We start from the raw sequence: 16,917 nt of genomic DNA, 5'->3' as shown, positions 1-16,917 counted from the left end.
ACTGACCGATATTGGCTGCCGCTGCCAACCATTGGATGTCATCGATCCTCTTGCAACAGTTGTATTCTAAATACGACATTGAGCCTAATACACGTATTTTCTTTGTGATGTAAAAATACAATGTAAGTTTCAGTGTAGGATTATAATAATATTTTTATTTTGCATGAGAAGGATACACTCATGCACTTACAACCATATAGTGGATTATCTAAGTGCCATAAAATTTTTTTTCTTGTTTTCAAGGTTTTTTTACACGAAAAGTTTGAGTGTCTCCACTGGTATTTTCTTTTATCTGAGTGTATACTCAATCTTTTTGTAATACTAAGACATTAAATAATAACTCCTTTGTCATGAATTTTTCGGCAAACAACAGTCATAATTTCTTAATTTAAAACTCGAATTGCTAACACTATGCTTAGCAATAATGCCCTAATTACTATAATTTATTGAAATTCCTCTTCTAATTTTAGTAGGGGAAATTGTTCGAGCTTGCTTCTATAAGAATCCTCAAAGCCCTAGATTCTAAAATCTTTGAAAAAATGCATCTATAGGCATTTTATTATCTACAATCCTAATTTGTATCCTATAAATTGATATGGAAGAGCATGCAGGACTCTCCCATTCATTTCACCGAAGACCAACGGTGTAAATATTTAAAGCCCTAGTATAAAATATTCAATAGAAGTATTTTTAGGGACGGGAAAATGTAACTCTATTTTTCAGATTACAACGTTTATTGATGGCGATTGGTTTGTGGTGATCGATAGTGGTTGGAGGTGGCCGACGACAATTAGAGGAGGTCAACAAAGGTCGGCGGTGGTCGACGGAAGTCAGCGCTCTGCAGGGGTCGACGGCGGTCGATAGAAGTCGACGACGGTTGACGATGGGCAACGACAGACAACGGTGATATTGAGCTTTAGCTCATCCTCAAGGCTTCAGGCTCTCTCTCTAAGCTTAAACTTTCCTCTCATGAGAGGGGTGGACTCTATTTATAGTGTTATGGATACAATTAGTGCAGGAATATGAACTATTTTAATCGAATGATCCGGAGAGCTTTCCTCAATGAAAGAGCGTTTAATGGACATTTGGATGATTTAATGATGTCAGAATTAAGTGATCTTTGCTCGTTGAATTCGTCTTGTCGTGGTGCTCGATTCAACAATAAACTTGTTAGATTCGACATCCGTTTCACCCTCCAAATGTATTTATAAATATTTCAAGAATGGTTTAATGACTTGATCTGAGCTCGATTTGTCTGAGAGTGGACTAACTTTGCTATCATTAGGTCCGCCTAATAGAGCGCTCATTTTGACTATAATTTTGTAGAAAATGGAGCTCTGGATTAGTTTTTTTCAAGATTTGAACGTTTCTTGCTCAAATATCATCCCGAGATCCATGTCATATTTTGAGATTCGTGCCGGATGATTAAAATTTATTGGCGGTGTATCAATAATTATTATGAAATTAATAAAAGCCTTCAAGCCAAAAAATAATAATAATACTTCACTTCAAACATTGATTAATAGTAACATTAAATAAAAAGGTTTTCAAACATTGATCAATGCCGATATATCCGATCAAGCTTGTTATCCGATTACTACTGATCAGTATTGACAATCACCACCGTTTGATATTACCTTATTGTCATCATCAACTAAAGCTAATTTTTACAATCACTAAACCATAATTAATATGTGCCGTTCCAAGATATGTTTGAGATTTTTGTCTGTCTACCAAAACTTCACCATAAAAGTTTAGTCATATTCTCCAATAAAAATGACACTTGACTGGTAGAGCTTAAAGATAAAAAAAAAAACTTAAAAAAACTCTTTCTAATGTCTCATATTGACAACCACCACCATCAATTATCATCATCTCATGATCGTGCTCAAATATTATTTCCTAACTATCATCGACTGACGCCATCGCCCGAGCTTAACTTTCGAATCACCATCACCCGATTGCCATCATTCTATCACGATCGCCCGTCCATCATTATCTAGCCACTATTATTCGACCCTAATCATCATCCTTGGACCTCAATCATCATCATCCAACTGCATTAAAACTTTCGCTTTCACGTTTATTACTTCGCGCCATAATTTTTCGCAATCAAGTTAATGTTGAGTGCATCATTTTTAATATCACCCAACATGCTAATTTTTTTTTTTCAAGGTAGACCGCATGTTTTATTTTTATTTCTATTTATTTTCTTTCTGGATTTTTTATGTAAAAATTATTATATATTTTTGATAAATATGCAAAAATTTTGGAAAAAATTAAAACGTTAAATTCCCACCCTAAACATAAATTAAACCCCGGTAAGAAAAAAAATTAAAGGGAAGTTTATCTCGCCCGTAAACTCTAATTAGCACGCTGACGTGGAAATGATTATGCAAAATTTGTCTTTAGCATTTGTATGGGGCCCACCACTAAGTTCATGAATTAACATATCCATTATTTATGCCGTTTTATTCATTTATATAATATCTTTATTTTTAAATAATATCAAAATATCAATACAATTAATTAATTTATCTAAAATAAAACATACTTTTTTAATATTTAGCCTTGAAGATTCTATATATTTACAAATTTAAATGTACGTACATAAACATAAAAGTGTAATTAATATTTATTATTAATTATTTAGAATAAAAATTTCAGTATTAAAGATACCGTAATGACAAGGTTATAAACATAAAATGTTGGTATTACATTAAAAAATTAATATGGGACCCATCGAAGTGGTTCGTTGATGTTTACAAGCCGAACAATTGAAATCATACGTGGCATCTCATATATTTATCTTTATGGCATATGGCTGGGCCCCACACGTATGGGCCCGCCAAGTTCAGCCGAGGATAAGATAAGCCGCCTTAAAACCGTAATTAATTTGCACAAGAAACCCTATTGATCTCATTTTACTCGTTTTTATCCTTACCCATTCCGTTGGAGATATTTACATTCATACCACCAAACTTTTATGTATTTACAGGTCTAGTATTTGACCTAAATTTTTATATTATATAAAAAATAATTATTTTTTAAAATTTAAGAAGATATAAATAAATAAATAAATAAATGTAAAAAATTAAATTAGGGATATGTAAATACATATGAATTAAGTGACGTGCATGTAAATCTTCTTAATATTTTAATTAATTTTGTTTATATATTTTCCTCCCACCAGCTCCAATCTCCCGCGATCAATTTTCCGCATCTTATCGTTGTCGTCACGAGGCTCTCGAGAAACTGCGTGAACGCGCTCGTCGGCTTTCTTGGCGCCATTCAAACCCTACATATTGAGCTCCTGGCCTCTGGTTGTGTTGTTGGGAATCGGTTAATGGCGATTAACGATGCTGAGAGTTGTGAAAGCCGGGCTTTGCCGGAGAAACCCTTGCAGTATCAGCGGCAGAACAGCAAGTTCGGTGTTTACAAGGAGGTTCTCCGCCGGCTGATGGAATCTGGTTCCCCTGAGGTTTTGGCTCCTTCGTTCAAGGAGGAGCTCTGGTCCCATTTCAATCGCCTACCAGCCCGGTAACTTTTCGACATTTTGTTTCGTTTGTTTATGAATCTCTCTTGCCTTCGTTCTGTGATTGATTTTGATTCATTTGGTACGTTTTTTTTTTGTACTTTTCACTGCTGATCATGCGATCAGTTTTCTTTTTCTGGTTCGTGATTATATTTTTGACCTCATTTTTTTCTGTTTCTTTTTGACCATGCACGGCTTGTATCGCAATCTGCTTGCTTTGTCGAGATCCTTTTTGGAGGAATGCTATATGGATATGCTTGTCAGCTTTAACGCCTTGAATTTCTAATCATTCTTAACCGGACAATTGCCCGATTTATTCATCACTGTTTTGGAGATAACCTTTGTTTGTTGAATCTTGAATTCATGTTGAGGGCGAATTTGTTGTACCGTTTATCTAAGTTTTTGGTTCTTTCCAGGACTAAGACATTGTGGTTATTTTGATAGTTACGCATTGGACGTGAATGTAGAGAGGGCGGAAGATGTCTTAACCCACAAGAGATTGCTACAGCAGGCTCAAGACCCCGTCCTTCAGCTTGCTTTTGATATTCGGCTTGTTCAGGTGTAAGAATTATTTGTAATCAATCTGGTCAAAAACCTAAATTTTCTTTTTGCACTTCTCTATCTACCGTCATCTCCTCATCCTGGGAGGTGAATTTGACGGGTTTTTTTATTCTTATTGCTGCACATTATCTTCTCAGTTTGGGAATTGTTTCAATTAGATTGAAAGTTAACCTTTCGACAAAGAACTTTATTTGCCGATATTCGACCTTTAAATACCGAAAAAAGCATGAAATTAACTGTACCACCCGAACCTTGCCTTCAGTTTTTCATGCTAATTAACCCTATGTGTTTGATGATTCTCAAGGAAGTTGTCGATTCTTATTTGAATTAGAACCATTTTAATTATTGGGTGCTTGATCAACTATTTTCGAAGTGTATTTATCATGTCTTTGATCTGCAGAAGAAGAGTTTTTAAGTTTGTTATTAACCTAATCTAACGATCTGAGTTATTTCTGTAGATGCCTCGGGGAGAATCCTTTGGTACTAATTCACAGTCGGAAGAAGATACATGGTGAGATTTCTATCATTAAAAGTAGCACTGCCTGTTATTATTTCTTAAATTTTAACTTAGTTTAATGTCAAGCAACTGTATTTTATTGTTTTAGCTCGTCTCAAGAGATCAATACAAACTTCGAAGCAAAGTTTTTATTTCCTCACTTCCTATCTTTAAAACTGTTGGAATCTTGGAAATTGTGTGTAGTTTTCATTATCATTTATGCAATTTTGAACTTGAAGACAAATTTGCATCTTGTGCTGACTACATGACCGTGACAGCAATTATGCATGCATATTGCTTAATAATTGGGAAATTTACATAGGCAGCACATAAGTTTTATGTATTTACATATCTCATAACAAAACTTTTATATTCACATACATAGCATCTTGTTGCTCTTAACTTATGCATGAAAAATGTGTATTTCACTTTTAAAATGTGGTAATAGTGCTATTTTTGATGTAATATTAATGATTTGACTGCTGTACATAACTGTGAAAGTTTAGGTGTGAGATATTTAAATACATAAAAATTGTGTGCTATGTTTGTAAATGTCCCTTTATAATTTAGTGGTTGGGCTCTCAGTATCGAAGTTGTTTTCAGAAGAAATTAAGTATTACTGGACAATTAGGCTCTATTTGGTTTGAAGAATTTAAAAAAGAAGAAAATGAATTGAAATTTGTTTCCATCAACTTATTTGATGGAGTAACTTTTTTTTTTTGAAAAAATTGTTTTTTTTTTTTTTGATATGTGAGTCATAGTGATGACTAGTGATGATTGGATAATTTTTTCTACTTGTTTTTCACTAGAATTGTTTTTAATGGTGAAGAGGCATTTGTTTGCATTTCCCAGATGAACTTAATTATATGCTGATTTCATTATAGCCAAAAAACTAAGCAAGCGTGACTTTAGAATTTCTTCAAAAAATGTAATTTCTTAGGAAATGAAATGCTGTGTTGGGTCATCAACTGAAGCTACAGTTTCTTTGGTTATTTTTTTTTTTAATCTTTGATAAGCTATTACAAATAAGCAGGATTGCTAGTTTTCTATGCCTTCCTCTTTTTATTCCCTAATTTTTAATGTCAATTAAGTTTTTCATATCATACTTGTTTCATTTTTTTTCTTCTTTTGCGTTGGGGCATTTGGGATGAAGGGTTTATGCATCAACCTTACGCTGTTATAATCTTTCTGATGATTTGAGCTATTCTTTTGTGATACTACTTGACCATGTTTCAGCATTCATCCTCCTCCAACATTTGGTTCATCAACAAATCTTGAGATTCTTGCACTTGAAGTCAATGAAGAACATGTTCAAGATATGGACAGTGCTTCAAAAACCATGTCTAACTTTTCCAGGTTTTTTTTCAATGTTATGCTCATTGTATTAATTAACTGCTGAACAATTATGTGCGGTGCTGTTTTTCATGGTCCAAATATTCATAGAATGTTGTAGATTACCTTATGCTTTGTACTAGTTCTTTCGAAGACATACAAGTGCACATCATATATTTTGTATGTAAGCTATTGTATATGAATGTTGATGTTGACACTTGGCTCATTCAATGATCACCACTTGACTCATTTGAAGTTGAATTCAAAAACCACTTGACTTATTTTAATTACTAATTACATTAATATATTGGATTACCGTTAAATTTGTTTTTCAATATTTTGATTTTAATTTATTTACTTATACTTTACTTATATTAATTCAAGCTCTGAATTTCACAGTACAATTAGCAAATTTATTTCATTTCTATTATCTCTGTTGTCTCTGTTGTGCAGAACAATGTGAAAAATAAAATCACACAACAAACAAACAATCAAACACATTGTGAGTTATTTGGTTCGGTGCAAAGTTGTCTATGTCAATGGGAAGAGGTTATTACTATATTAATGGTGGGTAGAGAATAAAAAGGTCTAAATAAACTTACAACTCCACACACAAAAATCATTCATAATTTCTTCTATAAATATGAGATGATTAGGGCATATAAATTAGGTATATTTCTAATTTAAAAATGATCATGCAATTAGATCTCCTCTAATTAGGTTATTTAATATGCTTTATAATATAGAAAAGAAAATGTATTTAGATCTTTTCTATTTAGATTATCTAATATTAATTTTTTCAATATACACACTTCTTAATATACAACCTTTAAATTTAATATTTCTCATTACAGTCCCTTGTAATTCAAGGGTATTGCCTTGTAAATATATGTTTTGTTATGTTAATGATTCACTCTGGATTCTCAAGATCATCACAAAAGTCATTTGAAAAGGCAATTGATCTTATCACGAGCTTAGCCATGTTTGGCTATGGGCTATCTTGATTTGATCTTAAATTGAACCAAAAAATGGTTAAAATTTGATCTGCTAAGTCAAATTATAATATCCACCGCAGATTATGTTTGGATTACTTATCTTGGGAGTTAGAACTCATTACTATATGTTTCCCTCAATGTGCAAAAACTTTAGTATAATTATTTCGTTGTACTATGGGCTTTAGTTTTGCCTGATCAGTAAATTAAATTAAATCAATATTTCAAATACCCGTAATGAAAAAATATAGTAACACCTTTTATAGGTCAATGTTGTTTGTCATCTAAATGCATGCTAATGAGCACAAGAATTCTAGGGTTCTATTTCAAATAAAATACGTTAATATTAGAAGCTCTTTGTTTATCATTGTTTCATGTTATGACACTTGCATATTACTTGATCACTAAGTTTGGTTCACCCCTCCTTTTGATGCAGACCCATGCATGAAGTTACATTTTCAACTATGGACAAGCCAAAGCTTCTCAGTCAGGTACATTCTATCTCATTTAATTGGCAGATGAGATGAAATTTAATAAAATGTATTTGTGTCTTACAATTTTCTGATAGTTATACAAGTACTATGTATTATATGATGCAAATGTCTTGATTTGTTGCATTTTACCCATGAAAACTTTGGTGGGATTGAATAACTTTTTCACGAGTTAAATTTTTTAATTTCTACGTTCATATTTGATTTATGAGATTAGTGACTTTTTTTTTTCTAATTTCCGATTCCTTGAAAGTATATTTAGGAGTTAGCTTGTCAAAAACATTTGTTTGTAACAATTTTCATTTCCCTACATTTCAATTTTTTTGGTGTTAATTCCCTACATTTCAATTTTTTGGTGTTAGATTTAATGAAAAAATAAATACAAATTTAAAATTTGTGTGATTTGAAGTATGCATAACTTATGTTTTTCTGAATTAAAAATAGCTCAAATCAGGCACCTTCTAAGGTTTGTGTTGCACGTTCATAATTCCCACCACCATTCCATTGTTACTTCCTTCGTCCATAATCCCCCGCCTGATTGCCGTTGCCAATATCATCGCTTACTGATGTTGCTTTGTGTTTGCACTCATCTAAATTTGAAGATATTTGAAATAACACAATATTTTAGTACCTTTAGTCTACATTTTTATGATTCATACACTCCAGCTACTTTATATTTCTCAAACACACGATCAATTCTGAAGTTCTTTATAAAAATGCAATTTAATCTAATTCCTGATCTTCAATAATTTTCTGCCTGATTTGAAACTTGAAGTTCTTGATCTTGGAAATTCCTTGCAACACAACTCCCTTGCAAAGCATTTATCACTTTAGAACTCTTCTTCTATTTTTTTTCTCTCCTCCACTACTGGATTCACTACCAGAAGAACTCTTATAACTTCCACAGTGTCACTAACAATACTCGATTTAATTCATTTAAAAAATCATGATTATCAAGCTTAAAATCAATGGTAATGAGTGAGTGAGATCAACTTCGATAGGCCATATCGTATCATATTAGAATAAAGAGAATAATAAAGGACTACATATTTATTGAATTGCTACTTTAATGCAAACATATATTGCCTATATGTTGTCGGAATGAAAAAACATTAAAATGAAATACAATAAAGGATAATATCCTCGGTAATAAATTGTGCATAATTTTATTATAAATAGTTAGCCCTTGTTATAGTTTTGATATGGTAGCACTTTCCCAGTAGCTTAAGCAGACATAAAAATGTCAATTTGAATTTGGAATTAACAGTGACTAAAGATAAAGCAATCAAATGTTTTGTTAATTCGAGATTTTGAGTGTTGTAAGAGTAGTGGACCATTATGTGGCAGAGAGAACAATGTGAATCTTATATAAAGAATAATAAATGAGATCCATGTAAGAAAAGGAACATATAGGAGTCTGAATGGAGGTATTTGTGGGCTCAGAAAATTCAACACTTCAGACTCTCGTCAATATTGCAAGCTTTGTATTTGGTATTCCAAGTTAAAATTTCTAAAGTAGATCAGATTGTAGACAAGACACTATTAATAGATTTTGTCTTTATTTTGCGAGGACTTTTTGATCTTGGGCTTCTAGATTTCTCATAGACGCAAGCTCCTATGATTAATTATTGGAAGAGTACTTTCGATTAAAGCTAATCATGAAACATTTAATATTCAACATATAGTGGCAGCTGAATTAGAGTTTATATTATAAAATTTATCATTTTGAGCTTAAAGTGAATGATATGATAAATGATGAACCTGTTAAACATCTCATGGTTCCATCATTCTGGGTCGTCATGGTCCCTAATCAACTTAGTCAGATGAGGCAGTCAACCTAATCTCACATGAGAACTTTTGTCAACAACCATAATTCGTGTCATCCAAGCGATCTTTGTAGATCTTGGATATGTTTATTTAAGCGGACAAATTTAAGTTAACCTAAGATGACATAAGACTTTATTTTTTTTTATGGAGACCGATTGCGTTGATCAATTGTTTACTCTTAGCTCGTACTTTCATCTACGGGTGTTTTTTATTTATATTGGGTTCGGGGACAACGACTGTCTAGATTTTAGAACTTGAGAGCACGACACTCCAACACACCCGGAGGGGAGCGCCCCAACGTCGAGAATAACAATGCCACAAAGCCGATTCTAGATTCAAAACGCGGGAGAGAGAGACTGCAATGCTCTGATGCACTGGCCCAAGGCTCATTGGTGCGCGACAACTCCATATCGGGGCGCCTCGACACTGTTATCCAAATTTGATTTGTTCTCTGATGGAGGGTATGCGATTTTGATCTCTTTTGCTAAAGTCCATATTTTTTAACCCGAGAGCACAACACTTCAACACACTCGGAGGGGAGCTCCCCCACGCAAAGAATAACAATGCCAATTTCAATTTCAGAATGCGAGAGACCGACATTGCAATGCCCTGATGCACTGGCATCAGCGCATTGCAACACACCTCGGGGAGGGGGGTACGGGTGTTTTTTACTTATATTGGGTTTGGGGACAACACCTGTCTAGATTTTAGAACCGGACAACACGACACTCCAACACACCCGGAGGGGAGCGCCCCAACATCGAGAATAACAATGCCACAACGCCAATTCTAGATTCAAAATGCTAGAGAGAGAGAGACTGCAATGCTCTGATGCACTGACCCAAGGCTCATTGGAGCACGACAACTCTATATCGGGGCGCCTCGACACTGTTACTCGAATTTGATTCGTTCTCTGATGGAGGGTATACGATTTTGATCTCTCTTTTGCTAAAGTCCATATTTTAGAACCCGAGAGCACAACACTCCAATACACCCTGAGGGGAGCTCCCCAACGCAAAGAATAACAACGCCACAATGCCAATTCCAGATTCAGAATGCGAGAGAGCGACATTGCAATGCCCTGATGCACTTGCCCAATGGTCATTGGAGCGTTGCAACTACATATCTGGGCAACTAGACGCTCTTTTCCGAATTTGATTCGTTCTCCAATAGAGCGCATGTGATTTCGATTTCTCTTATACTAAAGAGAGGAGAGGAGCATTCTGAAGCGCTATACTGTTTGGAGAGATTTGAGTGTGGTGTAATTTGTATGTTTCTCCTCATTTTCTTCATTGTAGATTTCTTGGTGTGGTGTGACTTTATTATTTTTATCTGTTATCAATTTTTTTCACGTTAAATCTTGTATTCTTTGTGTTTTATGTATTATATTAATTTGTGCTCTTCTGTTCAAAGAAGAACTGTACATAATGCAATCATAGTGATATGAAGTTCAAAAAAAGAAGATATGACTTCTAAACTGAAGAAATTTTTTTATGATTTGAAACAGACACCAAGACAATGTTAAAAGAGATTTGGCTGGTTTATGTCAAATTGTGGGTACACGAAGTGTCAAGCAATGAGTTCACGAAGGTCAATTAGATCATTATTGTTTCATTAAATATTTTGATAATTGTTATTATGCTTCTTTTGTATATAGATGACATGCTAATTGCATGAGCAAATATAGAGAAGATCCGTGACTTAAATGAACAATTATCAATAGAGTTTGAAATAAAGTATTGAAGTCCAACTAAGAAAATTCTTAGTATGAGAATCAGTAGGGGCAAGTGTATGGTATATTGAAGTTGTCTCAGACATGACATGTTGAGAAAGTCTTAATATAGATTCAACATGAGTGAGATAAAATTAGTTCGTGTCTACTTAGGCAATCATTTTAAACTATCTAAGGAATAATCCACCAAAGTCTAAAACTGAGCAAATGAAAATAACCTTCTATGCTTCAGTTGTTAGAAGTTTGATATATGTGATGATATTTACAAGACCAGATATTACACATATAGTAAGAGTAGTCAACAAGCACACAAGCAATATGGGGAATGATCATTAAGTGATGGTGAAGATACTTGAGAGGAACAATTACCAAAACAAACAATGGAAGTGCATATATTAATTTACAAAGATATGTAGATTCAGATCTTATAGGTGATATTGATGGTGGAAAAAGTTCATCTTGTTATACCGTCAATTTAAGAAACAAAAAGTGTGTTGAATTTTCAGATTGTAGAAGATTATTGCTTGAACGACTATATAAATTGAGTGTGTTGGTATCACTTAGACTAGCAGGAAATTATTTGAATGTAGAGCTTTATGACAAAACATGACAAGGAGTAATGGAACGAAAAGTTTCATAGTGACAATATGGTTGACATTCATCTAAAAAAGAATGTCACATTTCATGTCAGGACGAAGCACATGAAGCTAAAATATCATTTCATTCGTTCATTTTTAGAAGATTATCAATTATCTTTGGAGAAGTTACATACAAAGAATCTTGCAAATATGTTGAATAAGATTGTAATAGCTGAGAAATTATGTGGGCTCTGAAAATTCACCATCGCTCCCCGAGAACAACTCTTTCATTTAATTTTATTTTTTTTTCAGAGAGCTTAGGGTGGTCTAATTTTCAGAACACTGATTAAATTGTAGATAAAACACTACTCATAGATTTCACCCTCATTTTGTAAGGATATTTTTTTTATATGAGGTTCAATGTTTTTCATGGGCGCAAGCTTCTATGGTTAATTACCCCTCCAGATAACGGGAGAGCAATTTTGATTAAAGCTAGTTATTATGAATTGAGTATTCAACATATGATAGCTCCAGATTTAAGATATAGAATTCATCACTTGAAGCTTAAAACAGATGGTGAGAGAATGAAGAAGAAACCCGATCAAAATTCATGGTTCATCATCTTATGCCGTCATGGTCCCTGATCTACTTAGTCAGAGGACGAAGAGGGCTATGGGAAGCAATTGAGTATTACAGCTTTGTTTGGTGCAACACAGGAAGAAGTGTTCTTTGCGGCTTGTTGCACGGAAAACGATTTAAGAGATTCTTGCGTAAACAAAAGAAATAAAAATGAAGAAAGAAAAGCTTACGATTTTGAACCGGAGAAGACGAAGTGAAGGATGGTGGAGATGAACGAAGTGATTAGGAACGTCTTATGCGGCTTGTTGCGACAGAAGGAGGAAACAAAAATTTTTGAGAAATTTGTGTGTGAATGAGCCCTCCTCCCTCTTGGTGCCGAAAATGTGAAGATTGTAACTGAAGAAGAGAGGGAGAACGATTATCTTTTTTTTTGGTGGCTCCCACAGAAAAAACATAATAATTTATTTATTTATTTATTGTTTTCGTATTCCCTCCATTTTATTTAATCATACGATTAACAAATACTCCCCAACAAACATGTTGCACGTCTAAAACAGATAATGTTTTTCGCAAACTAATTGTCTCTGTGAGTCTCCAAAATTTATTTGAATACCATGTTAAGGGTTCTCATTGCATATATCTGGGACTGCTAACTGGATGTAACTATAAAGTATGATCTTAAACTAAATAAACAGGCTTATATCATTATATACCAACTTTTTCTGACTTCGTCTCTTAATTGTTGTCACTTATTTGACCCAGAATGTAAACTTGACTTTTGCACTTTGGTTTTACTGTTTTAACGGGCTCGATGAAGAAATTAATCTGAATTGTTTTGTAGGCTTGTCAGGTGAATGAGCATACATTCAGTCCTAACTTTGTGTTTTGGTGAACTTGTTGAATGAATTGACTTGAATTGTTTCTATGAACTTGTTACATAGTGAGCATGGCTTCGGTCCTACCATTGTGCATTGGTGGACTTGTTGAAGGATGCATGTTAGTGGGCTAGTTTTCAGACTTTTATTGAGTCAGTGGCAATGGATCGTCAGTCCTATGCTTAGTGCATTATTGGACTTGTTGACGATTGAATTACCTTAGTTCAACATCTAGTTTTGAACGAACTATGAGATAATTCCTTCGGCCCTATGCTTTCTGCTATAATGGGGCTTGTTGAAGAAGGGAATTCATCTAGTATGTGCCTTAAGCTTGATCAGATTGTTTGAAAAGATATAGTTTCAATTTGAACTGAACATCGAGCTCAACGTGATGCTTTATTGGGCGATGTTCGTTACTTTTATTTTCCTTTGATCTTTTGATCGTTCAAAAAAAATTCTATAATCTAGTCCACTTGGGCTTCTCAAGTAGACTAGGCTTGGGATTTGGTAGTTTTTGCCATTGGACTAACGAATGGGGGCTTCTTCACTGAGGTCGTTCTAATGGCTTGTTGAGTGAAGAAAGTTGTCAGCGACTTGACCATATGTGGGCTTGTTGAGTTCGACGTTCTTGATCCGTTTGAATCTTATTCTTGGATTATAACGAATTTGTGCTTCTTCAGCCTAAAAAGTTTCACTTTATAGACTTAGAGATTTACTTTATTTATTAACTTGACAAAAAAGTCTTATGGATTTGGAAGAGTTAAACTTGTCAAATTGGATGAACTTGGAAACTAAACAATTCCCGCCATCAGACCGGCAAGGTAGGGGCTTTCTTACTGCGGCAGTTTTTATAGGCTTTCTTACTGCGGCAATTTTTACAGGTATGGGTGGTTTTTTTCTTATGTTGGGTTTGAAGGCAGCGCCCTGTCTAGATTTTAGAACACGAGAGCACGATACTCCAATACACCCGGAGAATAGCAACGCCACAACGCCAATTTCAGATTCGAAACGCGAGAGAGAGAGAGACTACAATACTTTGATGCACGGACACAATGCTCATTGGAGCGCAACAACTCCATATCGGGTGCCTCGACACTTTTCCGAATTTGATTCGTTCTTCGATGGAGGGTATGCGATTTTGATCCCTCTTTTGCTAAAGGCCAAATTTTAGAACCCGAGAGCACAACACTCAAACACACCCAAAGGGGAGCTCTCTAACTCCTAGAATAGCAACGACACAATGCCAATTCTAGATTCAGAACACAAGAGAGCGAGATTGCATTGCCCTGTTGCACTGGCCCAATGCTCATTGAAGCGCCGCAACTACATATCAGGGCACCCCGACACGCTTTTTCAGAATTTGATTCGTTCTCTGATGGAGGGCATGCGATTTCGATCTCTATTTTGCTAAAGAGAGGAGAGGAGCATTCTGAAGTTTTCTAAAGTTTGGAGAGGTTTGAGTGTGTTGTAATTTGTATGATTCTCCTCATTTTTTCATAGTAGATTTCTTGGTGTGGTGTGACTCTATTATTTTTATCTGTTATCAAGTTTTTCAACATTAAATCTTATGTTCTTTGTGTTTTATGTAATAGATTAATTTGTGCTCTTCTGTTCAAAGAAGAAATGTACATAATGCAATCACAGGGATATAAAGTTCCAAAAAAGAAGATATGACTTCTAAATTGAAGAAAAGTTTATTTGATTTGAAGCAAACACCATAACAATGGTGCAAGAGATTTGACAGGTTTATGTCAAACTGTACACGAAGTGTCAAGCAGCGAGTTCACGAAGTGTCAATTAGATCATTATTGTTTCATTAAATATTTTGATAATTGTTATATTATGATTCTTTTTATTGTGGATGAAATGTTGATTGCATGAGAAAAATATAGAGAAGATCAGTGACTTGAGGGAGCAATTATCAATAGAGTTTAAAATAAAAGATTTAAGTCCAACAAAGAAAATTATTTATAAGAGAATCAGTGGGGGCAAGTGTCAGGTATATTGAAGTTGTTTAAGACAGAATATGTTGAGAAAGTCTTAATATTAAATTCAACATGAGTGAGACAAAATTAGTTTGTGTCTACTTAGGTAACATTTTAGACTATATAAGGAATAATCCACCAAAGTCTAAAACTGAGCAAATGAAAATAACCTTCCATGCTTCAGCTGTTGGAAGTGCAAAATTAGTTTGTGTCTGCTTAGGAAATTCACAATGATATATGTGATGATATGCACAAGACCAGATATTGCACATATAGTAGGAGTGGTCAGCAAGTACAGAAGCTATACGAAGAGTGATCATTAAGTGACGGTGAAGATACTTGAGAGGAACAATTAACAAAACAAACAAAACACTTTGTGAAAGTGCATATATTAATCTGCAGAGATGTGCAGATTCAGATCTTATAGGAGATATTGATGGTGGAAGACGTACAACATGTTATATCATCAATTTGAGAAACAAAACGGTGAGTTGGATTTTCATATTATAGAAGATTATTGCTCAAGCAACTATATAAATTGAGTGTATTGTTATCACTTAGGCTAGCTGGAAATCATTTGACTATAGAGCTTTATGACAAAACTTGACAAGAAGTAATGGAACGAAAAGCTTCATAGTGACAATATGTTTGGCATTCATCTAAAAAAGAATGTCGCATTTCATGTTAAGACGAAGCACATGAAGTTAAGATATCATTTCATTCTTTCATTCCTAGATGATTATCAATTATCTTTGGAGAAGTTACCTACAAAGAATTTTGCAAATATGTTGATTAAGATTGTAACAGTTGAGAAACAATGTGGGCTCTGGAAATTCACGATGAATCCCCGAGAAGAATTCTTTCATTTAATTTTGTTTTTTTTTTTCAGAGAGCTTAAGAGGCTCAAATTTTTCAGAACACATATTAGATTGTAGATAATACACTACCCATAGATCTCGCTCTCATTTTGTGAGGATTTTTTTTTTTTTTTTGATATGAAGTTCAAGGTTTCTCATAAGCGCAAGCCTATGGTTATTTACCCCTCCCGATAATTGGAGAGCACTTTCGATTGAGGCCAGTTATTAAGAGTTGAGTATTCAACATATGATAGCACTAGACTTAATATTGAAGTTGTAGAATTCATCACTTGAAGCTTAAAGCAGATGATGGAGGAATGAAGACGAAACCTGATCAGGATCTCATGGTTCCATCATCCTAAGCCGTCATGGTCCTTGGTCTACTAGATGATGAAGAGGGGTAGGGGAAGCCTCAATTGGGTATTACAGCTTTGTTTGGTGCAACTCGGGTGTCGATCAACTTTTTTTTTCAAAGTAGTTTAATTTAGTATGTATATAATTTTGATTTTGAAAATATTATTTTTAATTTTGAAAAATGAGAACAAGGAGATCTCATATATTTAATAGTTTAAGTAATCGATTGTAACACAACAAATAATACACAATCTCTAGAGATAGATATATTACTTGACGGTGGGCTGGATCACATAAATTAAATAATTTATGAATTTGTTTGGTCTGTGAATCTTTTATATGAGATCGAAAGTTCTCCTACTTGATATAGGGATTATATAGTGTTTATTTTATTCGGGTTCAAAGTTTTCTATAAGTGCAAACCCCTGTATTTAATTACATCTTAAATGACCGAAATCATTTAAGAAAACTCTTGATTAAGATCTATGATTTTGTTTTTAAAATTTCAAAGTTTAGGTTTTCAAAGTTAAACATGGAAAATCATATGAGAAAGGACTAAATATGAGCAGTTATTTTAGGAGTCAAAAGTAGGAATTAGTAGGGGATTGTTGACCTCACTTTTGGTTGAGGTCTAGAAAACTTCTTTAGTAGCCTAGGTCTAGCCATAGGACTTTCCTATTGACTAGTCTTAGAAAACTAGAAGAGGTACCCCACTATTAGAAA

General features: G+C 34.0%; 1 protein-coding gene across 1 annotated transcript in view; it reads left to right on the top strand.

The window, feature by feature from the left end:
- Positions 1–3,209: 3,209 nt before the first annotated feature.
- The window catches only part of LOC110020405 (serine/threonine-protein kinase STY46-like), an 80,615-nt gene continuing 66,907 nt past the window's right edge, over positions 3,210–16,917 (top strand). The window contains exons 1-5 of the mRNA XM_020718492.1: positions 3,210–3,540; positions 3,980–4,094; positions 4,555–4,607; positions 5,829–5,948; positions 7,353–7,407. Of these exons, the coding sequence (XP_020574151.1) occupies positions 3,347–3,540; positions 3,980–4,094; positions 4,555–4,607; positions 5,829–5,948; positions 7,353–7,407 (537 nt within the window). The 5' untranslated portion in view covers positions 3,210–3,346. The remainder of the gene's footprint in view (positions 3,541–3,979; positions 4,095–4,554; positions 4,608–5,828; positions 5,949–7,352; positions 7,408–16,917) is intronic.

Source organism: Phalaenopsis equestris, unplaced genomic scaffold (assembly GCF_001263595.1).
Source record: "Phalaenopsis equestris unplaced genomic scaffold, ASM126359v1 Scaffold000096, whole genome shotgun sequence".
Lineage (NCBI taxonomy): Eukaryota > Viridiplantae > Streptophyta > Magnoliopsida > Asparagales > Orchidaceae > Phalaenopsis > Phalaenopsis equestris.
Note: the sequence above shows the minus strand (reverse complement) of the source record. Positions and strands in the feature narration are given on the sequence as shown.